Source organism: Culex pipiens, chromosome 2 (assembly GCF_016801865.2).
Source record: "Culex pipiens pallens isolate TS chromosome 2, TS_CPP_V2, whole genome shotgun sequence".
NCBI lineage: Eukaryota > Metazoa > Arthropoda > Insecta > Diptera > Culicidae > Culex > Culex pipiens.
In genome coordinates, this window is record NC_068938.1 from 187,032,034 (window position 1) to 187,052,944 (window position 20,911).

The 20,911-nt window shown below is 41.6% G+C and overlaps 1 protein-coding gene across 2 annotated transcripts in view; it reads left to right on the forward strand.

Annotated features, from left to right (window-relative positions):
* The window catches only part of LOC120428721 (uncharacterized), a 42,131-nt gene extending 24,531 nt beyond the window's left edge, over window positions 1–17,600 (forward strand). Inside the window, exons 2-5 of one of the 2 annotated variants that reach the window (XM_039593794.2) lie at window positions 14,596–14,768; window positions 14,834–15,069; window positions 15,141–16,978; window positions 17,057–17,600. In XM_039593794.2, the coding sequence (XP_039449728.1) occupies window positions 14,619–14,768; window positions 14,834–15,069; window positions 15,141–16,978; window positions 17,057–17,334 (2,502 nt within the window). In that variant the 5' untranslated portion in view covers window positions 14,596–14,618 and the 3' untranslated portion in view covers window positions 17,335–17,600. Of the gene's footprint in view, window positions 1–14,595; window positions 14,769–14,833; window positions 15,070–15,140 lie in introns of both variants that reach the window. The other variant, XM_039593792.2, reaches the window with a different exon arrangement.
* The last annotated feature ends 3,311 nt before the right edge of the window (window positions 17,601–20,911 follow it).

The following is a 20,911-nucleotide window of genomic DNA, read 5'->3' on the forward strand; positions in this document are numbered from 1 at the left end:
AAATGAGTTCCCAAAATCGTGAGCAAGCTTTCATAAAAAAGGGGAACCTCGAACAAAGTGTTCAAATCCCATGATACGATTTTGAAAAAAACGTACTATGAAAATTGAACACTTGTTCACGATTTTGGGAACTCTTTTTTCACCGTGTTTGGAAATTTTCTAGTTTTTTTTTTTCAATGTTTTATTTTTTATCAGCGAACCAAACCAAAACTCATTTATCACTATGTGTTTACTTTAACATGGTGTATCTAAAAATCGATCAACAAAGTCAATTCAATTCAATTCGGTTTTATTGGTGAATAATCAAGATACAATGAGTTATTTTGAAGTGCATAACAGAGTTTTGGAGTTCCTTACAGCTGTGTGTTGCATCATAATCCATTTAGGAACAATTATTTCTTTAACTAAGGCACTAGCAAGAGTAAGAAAAAACTATAAAAAAAACTTACAGAAATTGCAAAGTTAGAGGGATAGAGGAAGAGAAAGCTTATATCTAGATCACAGGTAATTTATCCTTTGTAGATGTGTTTGATCATCAGTTCCCCAAGGGCCAGGAATTGTTCCGCCTTGTTCCGGCAGCTCCGAAACCGCGTCATCATCTCCCCCGCGAGAGCAAAGAACTCCGGCAGGGTGAAGAGATCTTCCCCGGTGACTTCTTTCTGGGCCGTACTGCCGCTACCGGCAGCGACCACGCTGGCGAACGAACGCCCCCAACCAGGAGGGAACGCTGAGTTTTCCGCTGGAACCGTACGCTGTCCAGCTGCAGGAACGGCTGCGCTCGTACTTCGCTGAGGAGGGTGGGACGCTTTCTTCTTCCTCTTTTCCTGCTCCTCGAGGTAGGCCTTGCGCGCGACGCATCCGCGGTAATTGCCGGTATGGTTGCCGTCACAGTTCGCGCACTTTACACGCGGCTTGGTTTGTTCTGCCTTGTCCCCCAAGTCCGCCTTTCGTGGTAGTGCGCACGCCTCCGAGAGGTGTGACTCACCGCACTTCACGCAGCGGGGCCGGAGGTTGCAGTTCCGCGAGCCGTGTCCGAATTTCTGGCAACGGTGGCATTGCGCTACGTCCGTCGGGTTCTTGGTGTAAAACCGCCAGTTTACCCAAAAACCGTCCAACGTTTTAGTCCGCCGCAGGTCTTGGATCTTGGCGGTGCCGCGGTCGAAGTACAACAGGTACAGTGTGTGCACACCCGTGACTGTTGTCTTTCGCGAGAGTACTTTTATCTCCCGCGGTTTTATTCCGGCGTCCGAAAGGTGACCCTTCAGGTCGGAGATCGGACGGTCTTGATAACCCTGCAAGACGACCTTAACAGGGGGCTTCTCGGGGTTGAATGTGTAGAAGTTGAAGTTGCTACGCTTCAGTTCTTCAAACACCAGGTCGAAATTCTTTTTGGTCAGTGTGATCACTTGCACTGCCGACTTACCGATTTTCAGACAATATCCGAGGCCTTCCAGCAACTCGTCAACATCGTCCGCCAACGTGTCCAAAACAAAAATTGGAGGTGGTCTACGTTCCACTGGAGAGTTGTTCTTTTTTGACGTCGGCACTTTTTTCCGTGCACGACCATCATCGTCGTCGTCGTCGTCGGTAGTGCTGCTACCGTCGGTGTTGTTGTTGTTGTTTTCTTCGTCGTCGCTCAGCATCTGGAACTCGTTCCTGATGGGGATGTTGGCGGATGTTGATGTGCCACTGGTCGTGGCACCGGAAGTACCGGAACGGGTTCGCACTGGTGATCTTGGGACATATCCGGGATGTAGTAACTTTTTGTCGATGCCTTCAGCGCTGACGCTCCCCTGCGCGATGGCGGCCGACACGGCGTTGGTTTGTTTACCTTTTTGCACACGGCCGGTAGACGAACTTCGCGGGTTTTTCGAGGCCGCACTCGAACTGCCACGGCCACGGCCGGCCTTTGGCATGCTGGAGAAGCAAACTCGCGGGTAACCACAATCAATTACTGCGAACAAAATCGAAAAAACGATGGAGCACTGAGCACTAGCTGCATGCTCTCGTGCGTACACGGAGGGAGCTGTGGATCAACAAAGTCAAACAGCAACAATTGTTGGATTTTTTTCTTCGATTTTTTTAATTTTTGGTTTGGCGGTGGTGTATTTTATTCACAAATATTTTAAATTTTCACAAATAAAAAAACAAAAAATCGTTTTAAAAAACTAATAACTTTAAAACGGTGCACTTTATCAAAAAGCCATTTGTAGAGCAGACAATTACAAAAATTTTCATTTGTAAACATAAAGGCTTTTCTTGTAACCATCACGAGTTATTACGATTTTACGAAAAATAGATTTGAAAAAAGTTTTCTTAAAAATAAGTTACAATTACAACATGTCGTCGCCATCGTGCTAACTTGTCGTACGTGCATTTTGGGCCAAATTGAGTTAAGAACGCCATTTTGTGCAGCTCACAATGCCTCACCTTTTGACCTTCACAGATCCCCAAAATTCGATTTCAATCCTGAGATATTCAACAAAAACCGAAAAAACTCCGTGCATTTTTGTCACTTTACATATGAATGTAGTTTCAATCTTGTCGTGCTATCTTGTCACTCCATGAAAATTGATGTAAGTGCGACAAAAGGCCAAAGGGATTTCAGGCCAGGAAAGTCAGGATGCGTTTGTCACACGTACAAGCTAGACTACCGTAAACATTTGTAATTATAACTCGGGACTCCAGCAACCAACTTCAACCAAACTTTGGGACAATGCACATAATGGTGAGCCAAACAAAACGTGTTTGTTATTGTTTACATTGCATGCTCTCGTTTTTGAATATTCAAGGTCAAACATTAAAACGCGTTTTTCTCGGAACGTCAAAATGGCGGGTGCGACAAGATAGCACGACGACGTCGATGTACTGCTTATGCTTTTTATAACATGACGTTATCTACCGATTAGAACTAAAAAAATGATTTATAATAATCATTTAAAATATAATCTGTTACAAAATCTTAAAAAAATAAAACAAAATTCAGATATCGAACCAAATCATAAAATTTTGTGAAAATTTAACAGGCCTCAGTTATCTCAAATTATTTATAAAAGGCTACATTTAAAAAAAAAATATTAAAGCAAAACTAAATTTACTTGATCTTGAAGTTGAAATCATCTTAATTTTTTAATTTAACCTTCAAAATAAAATTGGAGTAATTTTTTATGATTTTATGATTTTATTCAGTTACTTTAAAAACATTATAATTATAAAATTATCACGTAGAAAACCAAAATTCATTGAAATTTCAACTATGTTTAAATGAAGCTATTCAATCATTCTACCTTGCTTTTGTGATAGCATTGTGATGCTGAAAATATTTTCTTTCTCAGCAAATAATGTAAAAAATTTCAACAATGTTAAAACTTTCGTTGAAATTCTTTATCCCTAATCATAGCCTATAACTGTGCCGGAAACTCCAAATCGATCAGAAAAGTTCAGACTCGATTTTCCGAAGGCCTCGGAAAAATGTCACTTCGAATAATCGAATAACGAAAAAAAAATTCCGCTGTCTTAATTTTGGATTGTCGAACTGACCCCTAAACTACGCTAAAGTGATTTAGAATTATTAATTTCAAGATGGCGGCCAATATGGCGGTGATGAAATATTGGAAAAATGCATTTTATTATTTGATAGGCAAACAACAATTCAAATTTGACTAAAATGATTTGAAAGTGATTCGATTTGCTGAAGTCCCATACAAACCTTCGGATAATCGAACTTCGGATAGTCGAAACCTTCGAATAATCGAGTCTGGATTGCATTCACAAGCCCATTTTGTATGACCAGCCCGTAAAATTGTATTGGGCCTTGTATGAAATTCTTTTAAAATAGGAAAGCATGGAAAAAGTTTCACCAGATTAAGGAAAAATTAAATAAAAAAAACGAAACAAATATGCGAAATTCTAGAGCTTTATTCAGGGGCAAAATGGCCTACTTATCATCACCCAAAATATCAGTGCTGGAAACTTCACTTATTTTAATGAATGATCATTAGTATTTATTTGAATTCACTTTTCGTTAATGTTATGGTTTTTGAGCAGTTCTCTACAAAATTGGTCTTTTTTTATTAATTTTAATTTTTGTAATTTTTAATCCGACTGAAACTTTTTTGGTGCCTTTGTTATGCCCAAAGAAGCCATTTTGCATCATTATTCTGTACATATAATTTTCCATACAAATTTGGCAGCTGTCCATACAAAAATGATACATAAAAATTCAAAAATCTGTATCTTTTGAAGGAATTTTTTGATCGATTTAATGTCTTCGGCAAAGTTGTAGGTATAAATATGGACTACACTGAAAAAATACACACGGTAGAAAAATTGGTGATTTGAGTTTAACTTTTTACCACTTAAACTTGATTTGCAAAAAAATACTTGTTTTCCTTTTTTTCATTTCATGATATGTTTTAGGGGACATAAAATGCCTACTTTTCAGAAGTTTCCAGAATGGACAAAAACTGTTCCAAATGGCATTTTTGGTGACAGAAAATACTCTCTTAAAAATTTCATATCAAATTACAAAAAAAACTTCTAGCTGCTCATTTCTAGAAGAAACTCATCGGAGTATCAGTCAATTACATTAAATGTCTACAAACAACTGATTCCATCCAAAAATTGATGTTGATAGTCCGGTGTCTGCAGAGAGTAACCAGAAAACAAATTAAAACATCAATTCCCGCGCCCAAACCGGAAGAAGGCGCCGTCGCCTGTGAACAAATTTCAGAAAGAGGGGAAGACACACTTTGTTTGCCCTTATCTGCGATGTTCATCGCCGCCGCAATGGACCGCGAAACTGAAAGTGCCCAAAACCACCGTGCCGCCACGCAGAGATGTTCACACGTTGATGGAATATATCTTACTTTGGTCGGCTCCCTCGTCAGGTGAAGAGTCATTCCGGGGTAACGAAAGTTTGGCAGCTCAACCGGACTGGGGCTACCGAGTTACCGAAACAGATGAAGTCTTTATTATCTTTTTTTTAATTAAAAATTCCTCTATATTTATTTTAGAAATTTTCTTTACACTTTAAATATGTCATTTTATATTTTTGAATTTTTTCGATATAATTCTAGCGACAGTCATCAAAGGGTTAAGCAGTGGCCACGACCTGGCCAAGTCCATTTTCGGAAGTCCGCCAACTTTCGCTCCCATGGGAGACACATTGTGTGTATTGCAGGGTAGTGCATTCGCTCAGTCAGTCGCGGTGTCACAGCCAATTAAAATGATAAAAACTCAATTTCCTGACGGGGCCCAAAATCGGCCAACTCCGGCGACACGTAACCTGACCTTATCTGATCAACGTGAAGACGATATGAGGCGGGACGGTCACTTTAGATCTACAAGCGCCACGATGAATTGTGATTTTTTTGTTGTAGTGAAGGTGGCGTTTTGAGTAATTTTAAAATTACTTTCATGTAAAAAGTCTCGTCACATTTTCCCTTGTCTTGACCAAATATCTCAATCACTTTAAAACCAGCACCACTGCAGAGGCCCATCAACGACATTGTTGCTGCCCACCGCGCATAATATAATTGAAAGTAATCATATTTCTTCCCTTTAATTTCGACTCAAACTCGGGACCGCCAGGCAGTGTGGCCTTTTGCCGCCACGATTCGATCCGCTTTAGAAAATTGCAGCTTTTCCCCCGGCGTGGACTTGGGCATTAAAATGTAGAAAGAGACTGACCAGTGCCGCGGACTTGCAAGGAAGGAGAAAAAAACAAATTAATTTTTAATTATGTTGGTAATAAGACTTACGGTGAAATCTTTTCATTAGACGGAACCTTAAGGTTATCACGTTATCGACGGTAGCACTGTCGATTTATCGCATGGTTCATGGGAAAAAAATGTAGAGTGTTAGTGAGAAAAATAACTTATGTTATGATGTAGAGAAATGGTTGTTTCGGTGGTTTGATTAAATTGAAATTCTTGAAATTGAAAATAAAAAAATACAGATTAGACTCGATTATCCGAAGTTTTGATTATCGCATTAAAAAAAATCGCATGTTTTTCATGAAATTTGAGTTCTGCGACCTCATTTTAATCAAAATCGAGTCCCTGTTAGCATACCAAAGGCATTTTCTCAATATTTCATTATCGCCATTTTGGCCGCCATCTTGGATTTAAAAATTCGGAATCACTTTAGAGAAGTGTGGGGGACAAAGACGAGCTCAACAATCAATAATAAGACAATAATTCGCGATTTAAAGCTCAAAAATTCCGACAGATGGCGCAAAGCATCGAAGAATGACTATTCAAATTTTCGCTGCTCGGTTACAAACTTAAAATTGAATTTACAGCTCTTAGAACAACTTTTGAGAAAAAATTCAAGTAGTACGAGTGTAAACTTTTTGCCCTCTATAAATTAACGCAATAAAAAAAATTTGGAAAAAAAAATAATTTTGAAAAAATAATATTGTTTAAAATGATAGAGCATCAAAAGTTAACAAAGTATCAGCTCGAATTTTTGCTCAAAAGTTGTTTTGAACGTTGGAATTTAACAAAACAGAATTCGCATACATAACCTCAAAGGGCGGAAATTTCAATCGACATTCTTCGCTCTGTTCTGCTACTCAACACTAGGTGTCGCATGTCGTTTGGCTCTTGAACGGCAATTGGATTGTCCTAAGAATCGATTATCCAATACGATTTTTTTCCGAGGCCTTCGGATGTTGGAGTCTGGACTGCATTTCCAAAAACACAAATTTCCATTTCCAACTAAATTGACATCCTTCCTTTCCTCCACCTTGGCCAGAGCCCTGGAATAAAAACTTTGAAACAGATTTGCATCGGCCTAATGCTTAAAATAATTTTGGAATTGTTTGTGATGTGATGCATATGAGTCATTTTTTTTTTTTTTTTTTGTAGAAGATTTTTAGATGTGCCTAAGGTTTTTGCTTTCTTTCAACGTTTTGCTCTGTGACCTTTTCTTGAAGAATGATTAAGTAGATGAAAGTAGAACGAGGTGACTTTGATATCACAGCTAAAAACTAACTGAATCCACCTATGTGGTTGGAGCCTTCCTCACTTATTACCAACAATGCCTGATGTGATGGAATTGTACAAACATTTCATCTATTTTTTAGATCCGGAATAAAAAAGTACATAAATATCACTTAAGTGGCCATACCTCGAGACAGGGTTGCCAGATCATCAATGTTTTGAACTCGTTGGAACGGTTTATTGATAATCTAACCAACGATGGGTTGGATGGTGGATCCGGACATAGTTTACATACATTTAAGTGAGATCCGGTTTCCAAAAAGAACATCAATATCACTTAAGTGGTCATATCTCAAAACAGGGTTGCCAGATCTTCAATGTTTTGGATTCGTTGGAAAGGTCTTTTGATAACCTAACCAACGATGGGTCGGATGGTGGATCTGGACATAGTTTACATACATTCAAGTGAGATCCGGCTTCCAAAAAGTATATCAATATCACTTAAGTGGACATATCTCGAGACAGGGTTGCCAGATTTTCAACGTTTTGGACTCGTTGGAAAGGTCTTTTGATAACCTAACCAACGATGGGTCGGGTGATGAACCCGAACATAGTTTACATACATTTAAGTGAGATCCGGATATATGTGAAAACACATTTTTATACATAACTTTTGAACTACTTATCGAAACTTCAATCTGTATAAAACTCGATCTATGGGACCCTAAACCAAGTCGAATGCAACAGGTTCGGGTCAAATCGGTTCAGCCAGTGCCGAGAAACATGAGCTAGTTTGTTGGTCACATACATACATACACACACACATACACACAGACATTTGTTCAGTTTTCGATTCTGAGTCGATATGTATACATCAAGGTGGGTCTACGACGTTTTTATACAAAGTTCATTTTTAGAGCCTTACCTCAGTGAGGAAGGCAAAAGTAGTAATCCTGCTGCGTGTAAAAGGCCTGGGTGTAAAATAAATATTGCATTATTTTATGCAATTTTATGTGATTTTACGCCCTGAAATATGTAGCACATCAGTATGGGAAACCTACTTGACCGAAATGTCAAGCTCATATATGCGTTTATCCTTACAGTTTTTTATCGGTCTGATGGCCGAGTGGGCTAAGGCGCCAGTCCTTACTGTTGGTGCTGGGTTTGGAACCCGTCGGTTGCAACTTTTTTTTATGTTGTAAAAAATTGTACATGCAGTGTGTAATATTAAGTGTATATTTTGACGAAGGTGATGTGCATGCTTTTGCATGCGATTTTACCATCGGATTTTTTGCTGTGTAGGTTTGAGATTTTTCCGCAAATGCAACACGTACAGTATGGTATGGAGTGTTCAAAGTACTTCTAAAAGAAGTTTTCATAAAATTTTGAAATGTTTAAAATATTTTTTAATTGGAATCAGTAAAATGATGTTGATGAACTGCATGATTTTCTCATGATTTTCTCAATGAACATGTTTTTAAATCGGAAATCGGAATGCATTTTCGGATTCTATAGACAATTTCAATTAGGAGAACGTAAAATAAGTTTGTAAGTAAATATTATGTGTTTTTGAAACATAACTTAAAAAATCCCAAAATTTCAAGGCATTTCAGCAGAACAAATTTCATATAAAATGTGAAAACTTTTGATCCGTGCTTCGAATGCAGTTATAGTGCTACAGAAATTTCGATTTAAACAAGGAAAACTAAGACTATCAAAGTCACCCTGGAATTCAAAATAAGAATTTTTAACGGAACTATTTTTTTATAAAAATAGAGCCTGGCCCAGGCCTTCCCCAGAACATGTTTTAAAAAACAATTATCTTGAGAAAGCAGTTGGAAAATATATTCCAAAAATAAAATGACATACCATCAATGTCACCCCGGTTTACGGTATATAGGACCTTTTACTTAAAAAAAACTCCAAAATCAAGATTCACTCGGATCTTTTTGAAACCGTCGACAAAGTGGTTGGGGTTCATATTTTCAAAACAGTATCCACTTAGTTTATGGATGGTCCCAATCACTTAAGATTTCTCAAAATTTTATTTTGTTCTTGATACCCTAATATACAGTTATCAGCACAAATAAATTTAAAAAAATCGCTAAGCGAAGTCGTACATATTCGACCTAATTGAAAACAAAAATTATAACCCATTACTTAGTTGTTTTCTCGGAAAATTTGAGCATGAGCATGAGCATGAGCATGGTTGACTGCCAATGAGCTGCTACTCCGTTATTGACAGATCAGCTGAAGTTAAACAATGAATCTGTTTACCCTCTGAAGATCCCTACTTTCTTAGTCAATACCGGCGCTCTCCCAAGAAGCCTGCAGTTCAACGAAAGGGAGGAATGTTAGTCCGATAGTTGAAGTTGCAGACTCATCAAGCACAGAGTTTTTCGCTTTATACTTGTTGATACCGCTTGAGACCGTTGAATCCACAGCATCTCCTTCAAGCATCACGTGATTAATAATTTTTTGGGTTAGTTGGATAAGGTATTGGTTTTTCGATGCCTTCCGAGCTACGACGCTATGGGGAGGATTTTCATAACAGACCCGTAGGCGAGCCTTCCGAGCAACGATGCTATGTGAAGGTCTTTCTGATTAACACACAAAATCACTCACACACAGTTATTTTGCTCCACTATTAACTCGACGATCCAAATTGTCAGTGCGTCTTTCGATCATTATGTAAAAATGGATTTTTCACCGCAAAAAAATAAAACCTTATTCGAAAAATTTTAACACAATCCACCCGACGCCGCACCATGGGGTATTTCCATATAAGCGAGCGGCCAAAAATATTTTTTTGCTTTTTTGTGACTTTTTTGTGTTGTTTGTACTTAGTATAATGAAAACAAATGAATTTTGATATTTTTCCAAAAAAAAGTTTAATTTTCGATTTTTTCATATATTTGAGGCCACATGCATTAAAGTGGTGAATTTTAATATTCTTGCTCTGTCTATTTGATGCACGGAATGGCGGTTTATGCTATGTTAAAGTTTCTGATTTACGTTCAATCTCCCTCCCCTTCTTCTTGAGTTAAAATCCACCTCTCTTTGAATGAATTTCTAATTTTAATAAACGTACCTAAGTACCAACAAAGTCATGAATATCAAATCAATTTCAAAACATGCATAGTAGGTACATTATTTCTTCCTCTGCAGGTAAAATAATATGCTTTTAACCAAGCGTATACGCGAAATCATTAATTTTCCTGCATGAATCAAAATATTCAAAATTGCATAACTCAAAAAGTGCACATAAGTGCACTTTGAAATTTAGAGACAAGTTAGGACATGGTTCAAATTTTAGGCTGCAAAATTTTCAGATCGCACAAATGCACACAAAAAAAGTACTCCATTAACAAAGTTGAAAAAAACTAAATTTTGAATAATAATCCATTTTTTTGATTTTTATTATTTTTTTTAGCGTGTAAAAGTGTGTTTTGAAAAATGTTATTGAAAAGTTGAATCAATTACCTTTCTGAATATATATAATGATGCAGGAAAAAATACATAAACAGCTACACAGTACAACTATGAAAAATAATCATTTTTTTGTCAAAAAACATGTTTTTTCTTACCATTTTCGCCTTTGAAGGTCTGCAATTCAGTGAATTTTGATCCTACAACTTTCAAACTCCGGATTTTTCTTAGTTAGAATGTTTATTTTCGAAAAAAAATACCAAAAAAAATAATTAGAGTATGTCGGTTTTTCGATTTATGGCCGCCTGAAACCCCATAGTGCGCCGTGCCTTCCGATCAACGATGATATAGGAAGGGCTTTGAAAATCACAAAAACAATCACTTTTCACTCCGTATATTTTTTACGACCACTCGCTCTCTTTGCCAATTATGCACTGATGACACTGCATTTTCAGAGGGTAATATTCTCCTCGCAGCACACAATTCACGACAAAAATGCGAAACTAAAGGCACACCATTAGTTGTTTTCTCAAAAAATTTAAGAGACAAAGAAAGCATGTCAATACCTGTTAAGTATTCTGAAAAATATCAATTAACGATTATCGATACTTATCCAATAAATTCGTCAAGAAGATTCATTTCCTTAATTTAAAATTTAAAATCCAAGCCACAGATCTGAAAAATTCAAAATAGGTACTTGAGAGGTAGTATTTATAAATTTTTTAAAATGCCATTTTAAATGCATTAAAATAATTTTTAATCAAATTTTGGATTAGGGGTAAAACAGGAATTCGCCTATTTGATACAGTATTTGACGTATTGATCACATGATAAAAAAGATTTTTTTTTTACCAGGAATGTTTTATTTAATTATTTTTAAATCAAATTTATAATTAACGTAAAATTTCCCCAGGATTCCGAATATGTAAAAATTGAAACCTCTGTAGGTCTACACACGGAAAGGGGATCGATCGCCAAAACAGCGACCGAATTTTGCTGGGTTGGTTTTGCTGATATCAGCGAATTTTTTCTCTAAACCAGCGAAATTTTTCGCTGAAAAAGGTGGCTGCGCGAAATCAAATTCAGCAACTTGGTTTCGCTGGTTTGTTATTTCCGAAACGGTTTCTTTTCCAGCGAAAGTTTTCGCTGGTTTGATACACATCCTTCCGACAGCCGTCATAAATGTTTGTTCACGTTTGGAAGCGATTTGTGGCAATCGAATTGCTTTAGGGGTTTTTTCAAAACAAAAAAGCATGAAAAGAAGCACGTTTCCATAAAGTTCTCGCAGCAGAAAAATACGGTGCAGTGAAGCTGGAGATGTATTTGTACTGCTGCATAGATGAGTGCACAAATTGTCGCAGGTGGCAGCAAGGCGAGGAACTTGACCATGGCCGCGGAACAGTTTGTGCTGTGGCAAGTAAGTACAACCTGGCTGGACTTTCTTTTAATTCTGCGTAAAAGCGTAAAAGAACACCAGTTCAGTGAAAAAATCCGCTGGACCAGCGAATTGTTTCCCAAAACCAGCACAATAATCTACTGGTTGATTTTGGTACGAGCTGCTGCCGCCGGAAAAAAACCCGGTCGTCAGCGATAGAAAACGCTGATCCAGCGTAAAAGAACACTGGTCCAGTGAAGAAATCCGCTGGACCAGCGAATTGTTTCCCAAAACCAGTACAATAATCTCCTGGTTGATTTTGGTGCCCTGCCGCTTTTTCCAAACCAGCGAGAAAATTTTCTGATTCTAGCAAAACTGATCCCCCAAACAGCGACATTTTTAACCAAACCAGTGTTTTTTTTCACTGGTTTGGTAGAATTTCATCGGTTTCCAAACCAGCGAAAAAAATTAGCGATTCTAGGTAATTTTTGTGCAGGCTGAGAAATTAGCGAAATTTTTCGCTAGTTTTAGCGAACTTTATCGCGATTTGGCGATGGATCCCCTTTCCGTGCAGAGCAAAAGTTAAGTTTGTTATAGAAAAATCGTAAAACAATGAGAAAAACTGCGATTGGCTAAAAAGTTAATTCCGTAGGCTTAAAGTCCAATTACCTATCTTTTGACCTATGGGAGTATGAGTGTCAGAAGCTGTTGCAAAAATATATTAAGGTTTATGTTACTAAGAGAGTTGGAATTGATAAAGCTTTACACAAATGCGAGCAATTTTAAGATTTTTTTTAAAATGTTTTTTGGACCCCAAACTTTAAAGCCCGTTTTACCCCGCTTCCCTTTGACGTAGAGGGCTCATATTTGGGATGAGTTCATTTCATGTATAGACAAACAAACGCTGAAAGTTTCATCCGAATCGGTCCAGCTCGATACGACCTGTTACACATTGGCGAAAAACTCACTCTTGACCATTTTGAAAACCTTTTGAAATTTTGGAAACATTTGGCGCAAACATAACTGTTATGATGTCCAAAGCATTTTGTAATACTTTCTTTCATGATTTTTTTTTTAGAGTTTTGAATTTTCAGGAAATATTTTTATGTTGCTTCTCCATTTGCTTTTATAGCAAAATATTATAATTAGGTATACCGACTTGGCTTGTTTATTGTTGTTTGTGCTTGTAGTACATTACGGAATTCTTCGGTAATTCAGGGGCAATCAAGATGAAACCTGGAATACCAAATTGTTTTAAAAACTGAGGAAAGGTAATGAATATTTCGCATTTTTTTGTATGTTAATCTTACCTAACATACCAACGACATCCCATTTATGTAAAGGTGCATGTTTAATAATATGAAAAATAACATTGAATTGTTCACATCAACATATGAACTACCCATAATTGAAGAATTAACTATTATCTTATATTGTCCAAATAGATATTTTTGCACAGAGTGGTAAAGATTGGTCCAATGGATGTCCAATTTGTGCTGGTATGATTGCAAATATGGGTAGTGAAACTACAATTAAATTATCATACATTTTAAAATAGCAGTTTACGCTGAATCATGCCCGCACGATAAAAAATGTAAAGTTTTCATTTGCACTAAAAGTACAATGGTTTGATTCCAATCGAAACTATGTGCCACTTATTTGTTAAACAAGGTTAGCAAAACAATAGTTATATCAACCACGATTAACTTTAAATCAAAATCAACTAATTTCGCATGTGATCCGGCTGGAGCAATAACAAATTCGTTGATAAAGTTACAGCCTCGGTTACAGCTGACATTTTTCGGCTTCCAGTCTAGTGGCTCTTCAAAAGTGCTCACTGCGTACAGGAATCCATTCGCGCTGGTACCATTCGGCAGTTCCTTACAGCCGTACAGACCGGTATAATTTTCGAGTCGTTCCAGTCCAAAGTTTGCCTCGCTCCATTCGTTCGGTTTCCGCCGTCGTCGTCCAATCCAGACGCTTAGCGGAGGTAGCTGGCCAGTCAACGGATCCGGCTGTTGGCAACGCAGGGTTACATTGAGGACGATTGATTCCGACGAGGACACGAACATTTCTACGACGGGTTCGGGCTGGAAGTGCCACGCGTCGAACGTGTTGAACGGGCTGCGTCCGAAGTCTTCCGGAAACCATTGGGTTACTCGGCCGTGGAATGGTTCGACTTGAATAGGTGGATGTATTGGACATCCTGCGTTTTCAATCCAACAGGCCACACGATGGGTTAGCAGCAGAAGGTTGATTAGGGTGAAGAAATCCATTTCGACTGAGTAGATGAAATTTAAGGGATTTCTTTTATTGTGGACAGGGACAAATGGCCTTTCAGAACATTCATTCTAGTGAAAAGAAATTGACACAATCATTCGTTAAAATGTGAATTTTCGTTAATGTATTTATTGTTGAGTATTTTCTCAATTATTCTTCTTCTGCCATCTACTTCTACCGTCATCTGGAGTGAATTGGAACAGATGCATTAAGCACAGACAAACAGACTTAAATCTCTTTTTAATTCCATCAATCAGGAATTTAACGGCTACTTTGAATTTATCATTCTCGCATCAACCACTAGTATTGGGATGGCGCTACAGGCACATTTTACTTTGACGTATCAGTTTTTGTTTCGTGCTGCACTTTTATTTCGCTTGATGTACATTAATGTAATTGAAGGCTTTTCAACAATCGTTCCGGAGTTGGTCGGGACCAAGTTGACCAATTTGACTAAGTGAGGAAGGCAAAACAGAGATGATTTTGCAAAGAATTCTAGCATTTTTTCGCACTTCAAAGTAACCCTAAATGATATCAAATTTTCTTTTTCCCTTTTCCCGTCAGATTCCGCCGTTAGATGATCCAGGATGCTGACGACAGTAACGTTGGTACTGGTTGCGTCCGCCATTGTGCGGATAGGCCCCACAGCCGCTCAAGCCCCGCAGCCCTCGAATGACCAAAGTGGCCACCCCAAGCAGTCGCGACAGATGCTGCTGCCGACGGTGCCTCCCGATATGGTATTAATACAAGAAATGCGGTTTGAAGATTATTCAACTCAAATCCAATCCTATCTCTACTCCAGTTCTTCCAAACCCTGCCAGCCGATTCAGCCCCACCGCTGGTCGCCGCAGTCCCGACGATCGCAACCGTTCCAGCAACTTCCGCTCTGCCCAAACCCGCCGGAGCAAACTACGAGCACTCGATAGCGCTGGGACCGAACAGCAACTACTACGTGTACTACTCGGACAACGTTCAGGGATCGCAGACTCAGAGACAACAGCAACCTCAACCGACGTACTCGTACCAGCCACTCGTTGGGTAACAACACACACTCCTGTTCAGAAACGTTACACGATTTGGAGCCCTTGCTAATGCGCGTTTCCTTTTAGGTTCCCGGACGAGCGCACCAACCAGGTGATGTTCAACCCGAACGTGGTCCCGTTCCAGTTGGTGACGCTGGTGCAGCCCACCCTTGACGATGCCCTGCAGCAGGAGAACGCCACCGACGAGGCGGCTGCCGAACGATCACCGAACTTGAACGAGGAAGGCATCCAGAAGTTGGTGTCCTCCACGCAAGATTTGGTCACGAACGAGGACGTTGTTAGTATAAATAATGCTGAAGAGGAGAAGAGCGACCAGAAGGAGCTGGTTGCGGTGGAGCCGACGAAGGGAAGCTCTGACTCGGATAGTGAGACTAGCGAGAGTCACAAGGAACCCAACGTGGCGGACAACCTGGCGATTCCGACGTTTCAGAACCCAATTGTGGTAGGGGAAATGCCGGAAGGAACTTCGCGGAGTCTTCGATCGGGAGACAATCTGTTCAAGCAGATCAACGTGGAGATCATCGGGGAGTCGGACGATCACAATAAGGGACAGTTTCTTAAGGAGACGATCTTCTCGAACCAGGTAACGCCGGAACCGTGTGACGATGACGCCAAGTCAACGCAGGTTATTGTAAAGCATGAAGTTACGACGATTCGACCGGTCACCGCGAAGTTACGCGGATCAACGGCTTCTCGACTGAGCACCCGCTATCGTACGACAACGGTGGCTTTGCCTTCTACCACGCCAAAGTCGGTCTCGAATCAGTACTTGGCACCGGTCCAAGCCGGACCGCGACTGTCAAACACCAACAATAAGAACATTGACGATTGCATCGATACGATCCTGCAGGCGCCGAAGCAAGATCAAGGCGTTGAGCGGACGGTCGTGGAGGTTCAGAAAAGCATCAACATCAAGAACATTGTTGTGAATCAAGAGCAACCGAAGCCTCGCAAGCTGGAGTTTGGAACTCGTACGAATTTGGTTCCCCAGCCGATCGTGATCGAGAAGCCGGTTGATCGAATCGTTAAGCAGAACGTCTACATTGAGAAGCCGGTGGATCGTGTAGTCCAACAGCCGGTTTACATAGAGAAGCCCGTTCCGCAGCCGGTGGATCGAATTGTGGAGAAGAAGGTCCCGGTTCCTTACCCAGTCGATCGAATCGTTGAGAAGCCTGTGCAGACGACGGTCCACGTGCCATACCCGGTCGAGAAGCACATCCCGGTGCATCACTACATTGATCGACCCGTTACGAAGACCGTCACCGTTGAGGTTCCGGTTGAAAGAATCGTAGACCGACCTGTTCCAGTGGAGAAGATCGTCACCAAAGAGGTTCAAGTGCCGTACCCGGTGACTCAAGTCGTGGAGAAGATCGTCGATCGGCCCGTTGAAACCGTCGTCGAGAAGCACGTTGAAGTTCCGGTCCCGGTGACCGTTGAGAAGGTCGTCGAGAAATTTATCGATCGCCCAGTCCCCTACCCAGTCCAGGTGCCCGTTGAAGTTCAAGTTCCCGTACATTACCCCGTTGAGGTCCCCGTCGGTGTCCCAATTCCCTACCCCGTAGAAAAGCTAATCCCAGTCATTCACGAACAAAAACCAACGCACGCCATCATCAAAACGACCACGCACCACACGCACGATAAGCTCTTTGACTTCCATAAATTTTTCGGAGGCAAGAAGAAGCACTACGTCGAGCACATCTATCTTAAAGCACCGCTACCGCTGGCCAAACCGCCATTCCACTACCACAACCCAACGTACCCCAAGAACGATCTTCACTTTGGCGCCTCGATCGCCGCCCCGTCCTACATCGACGTAGCCCAGGTCAACGTTCTGCCGCACCACTACGCGGACAAGCCAGCCAAACCCGTGTACAACCTCCCCCCGTACGGAGACGTCATCTTTGGTAAACCATCTTACGCCACGCACTTCAACCACTTTGCTCAGTACCCCCAACCGCTAATCGATCACTCGCATTTTGTAGGCAAATTTACCTACCAGCCGCAACACCAACTGCAACCCCAGATATTCCAGCACCAACACCAACCCCAACAGATCTTCCGGGACGACTACGTCGGGCCGACGCCCCTGCTCGAGGACCACTGGGCCGTCAAGAGTGACGTCAAGTTCCGGCGGAGTCCCGCGTACGGCAAGAGCCTACGCATCGAGTACGGGGGCTTCAAGCCACCGCTAGTGCCATCGCTGGAGATTGACGAGAACGGAGTGCCGCTGCACAAGGAGGACAACGACAGCGTCAAGTAGTGGGAGGGAGCGGGTGCGGGGGAAGCTAGAAGAGGAAACCATTGCATTGAGAGTGTTTGGTGAGCGGCAGGATGGAACCGGGAAGGATGGACTCTGTGTAGATATATCTGCTGCTGCCACACCTACCATGCTTAGCCACACGATTTATGCTCATATTTTAAGGAGAATGTTGTATCGTTAGTGCATAAGTATTTATTGTAATTTTACACGCATATCTGGTAAGAATGTAGAATGTTTTATTATGAATAAAGGTAGTTGTTTAAATTAATGTATTAATTTATTTTTTGAAGAAATGCTATTGAACTACTTTTCTAGTGTTAATAACCAAAAAAAAAAAACGAGCCACGTAGTGGTAACGCTTCGTGGGCTGTAGACTGAGGTTCAAATTTCGGCTTGGACCAACACAACTAGAGACTCGACTAGAGATCATTTCCTTTCTGGATTCGATTGCATAGTAAAGGCACATCGGTAGAACTTGAGATTCAAAAAGAGGGATTTATACAGTGCTGCCTCTAGCGGTGGAGAGCTCCAACTTTTATAACAGATTTTATAATAGATTTAACCGAGGGGTTGATCAACAGCACGATTTTTTCTCCAGCCTGAGCAAATAACTCGAAACACAACTTTAGAACCCCTTGACTGATAGAAACTGGAATAAACTGTTATACACATAAAAGAAAACAACATCGTAGCTGGCCATGTAAAAAAAAAACAATTATCTAATGTTTACAAATTTCCGTCCATCTTCATTTTCGTTCATATTCCATTGCGTCCTAAAAGAAACGGATTTCCATAAAAAAAATCCGATGAAAAATGTTTAGTGTGAACATCACTTGATCGAAAACTGGGGAAGTGCTCTCTGAATGGATTATTTTCCGGTGGTTGGGGATAGTTGGATTTTTATGAATCTTGTACAAAGAAGACATAAGTTGAACTGAAATAATCATTACGCTTGAAAGGTACGGTAGTTATTTGTGTGCGTGCAACATGGAGTTAAACTTTTCGAAGTGCCATGGGAACCTTCACAGAAACTGCACAGAAAGTTTAACTCCATGTTGCACGCACACACTCTCACTTTTAATTTCTCGATGGAGCACTTCCATTCGAGCAGTTTTTGCTTTTTTTTCAATGATTTCTTATGGAGTGAACTGTCAAAATTGCTCGACTGCGGGTGTTCCATTGTTAAAGCTCTATTGTGACGACTGGAAATGTGAATGTGCCCACTGTGCATTCGCCGCTGGACTCGAACTCGGCCCCAATACCGAGCCTCGACTGTCGTTGACAGCGCAACCTTGTTTACCTGGAGTTGTCATGTGAAGGGAATAAATGATTCTGTTGATTGATTGAAAACTGATCACGCGCATTTTTATTACTTGACGAAAATCGTCTGTTAAATTGGTAATTTGTGCGGTTTATCTTTACACCCCAAGACCGGGATTCGGCCAACCTCCGGTGGTCTGTGGGGTCGTAAAAGTGGCGACGAGACGGTGACTTTTGGCCGTATTTTCAACCGGCAAAAGTTGAACCCGCGAAGGAGGAGGCAGCACACGGCGAGATGGAAGGTGTTCCGGGAAAGGTCGTCGTTGGCGTCGGCGCGGTTCAACAGCGAGGTTATGTAGCGGAGTTGTTCCGACGTGAGCAAGAGGTGGTTCAACGCCAGCTGGCAGAAATGCACCAGCAGCAGCTGGACTTCATGCAGCAGCAAGGACACCTAGTGCGGGACATCTTGGCGGCGCTGACCGCGGCGGAACAGAACCTGGAGACTCGCGATGGCGATCGAGCGCGCCACGAGGTGAACAACAACAAAGAAATTGAGGTTAGTTTCGGTGTAAGTGGACATTGTGTGGAGCATCTGGCCACGTCATCGACCGAAACAACGCTCAACACCGGTTGTCAGCTGGTGAACCCATCTACATTTGGGCCAGGAACGGCCGCGGATGCCCTCAAGGCGGATTTCAAGAACTCGGTGCCGGCAACGATCGGAACATTGGAGTTCCAGAGCACAAAAGCAGCTGTTCCTGTGCTGGCTGGACTGGAGTGGATTTTTGACCCGGGAGGCGATTACGAGAACCTGTCCCAACCACCCGGAGCGATAGTTTCGCTGGGTACGTCGCAGCAGCTGACGCAGTCGACACTGGCTGGACCGCAGTGCACTTTTGGTTGCCTTGATGACGTCAAGGGCCTGTGCCGGAAGGTGATTCTTCAGACGGGGAGGAACACGAACACTCAAGCGCTGAATGCCGATCTGAAGGCGTTCGGAAGCACCCCAAACCAGTTTGTTGTGGGTGGTGCTTCGCCAGTAGAAGTAAAATTCGAGCGCATTCGAACGAAGTTGGAATTCGAGCCGCCGCCATCATCACCAGCAACGTTGGTTCAAGCGAACGAGCCCGATCGGATCGATTCACGCAGTTGGAAATGTCCACCACTCGAGATGGTGTGCGTGAAACGAAGGTTTGTCAGTAAGCGAAACTGGGAGCCTGGTGCTGAAAGAGATTGTGTCAGCATTGTGATGATTACTGGCCGGACACGATCGCGCGCTAATCGCCTACTTGGACGGGCTGACTTGGATCCCGGACCGGATGCAGCAGTGTTGCCAACGATGCTCGTAGTCATCTGGCTGGAACCATGGAGCTTGACGAAACTGAAGTCGTGTGCAGCACTTCCGACGTTTTGGGAGGCTTCGCATCAACCGGGAAGTATGGCGCAACTAACGACGACTGGTGTCATGGACATCTTCCGACGCAGCTTCCCGTTGGCCCAGTTTTTTACTTCATCCACATCAATGTCAGCCCAGCAGTCCACATCGGCAGGAAGTGGACGTGCCCCGTCGGTACAGGTGCCATGCTGGTCTTCAGGTGAAGATCGACGCAGTGGTCCGACCTGTACTTCCTATTTTAAGTGGGGGGATATTGTGACGACTGGAAATGTGAATGTGCCCACTGTGCATTCGCCGCTGGACTCGAACTCGGCCCCAATGCCGAGCCTCGACTGTCGTTGACAGCGCAACCTTGTTTACCTGGAGTTGTCATGTGAAGGGAATAAATGATTCTGTTGATTGATTGAAAACTGATCGCGCGCATTTTTATTACTTGACGAAAATCGTCTGTTAAATTGGTAATTTGTGCGGTTTATCTTTACACCCCAAGACCGGGATTCGGCCAACCTCCGGTGGTCTGTGGGGTCGTAAAAAGCTCCTAACACGATCCACTTCAAATCAAAATCAAAGAATTTTTCACTTGATTCTTCAGGGGTTGGAGTTTCTAAGGCCACTGTTCATATGGTTTGATCTTGAGTCTGATTTCAGCGAGCAATAACGAATTTATTGATAAAGTTACAGCTGCCTTTTTTTTTGTCCATTCTGTTGCCTTTTTTCCAAAAATGCACTCTGCGTCCATGTCTCCATACGCATACGTGTCATTCGTCAGTTGCTTACAACCGCTCAGAACAATCCAAAATTTTAACTTTGCCAGAAAAAAGTTTTCTTCGCTCCATTCGTATTGGTTCCTGTCAGTGATCCCCGTGCACCGCGTTCAACCGCGTTCTCTGTTTTCTGTACTCGATCAAACACCAGCACCGC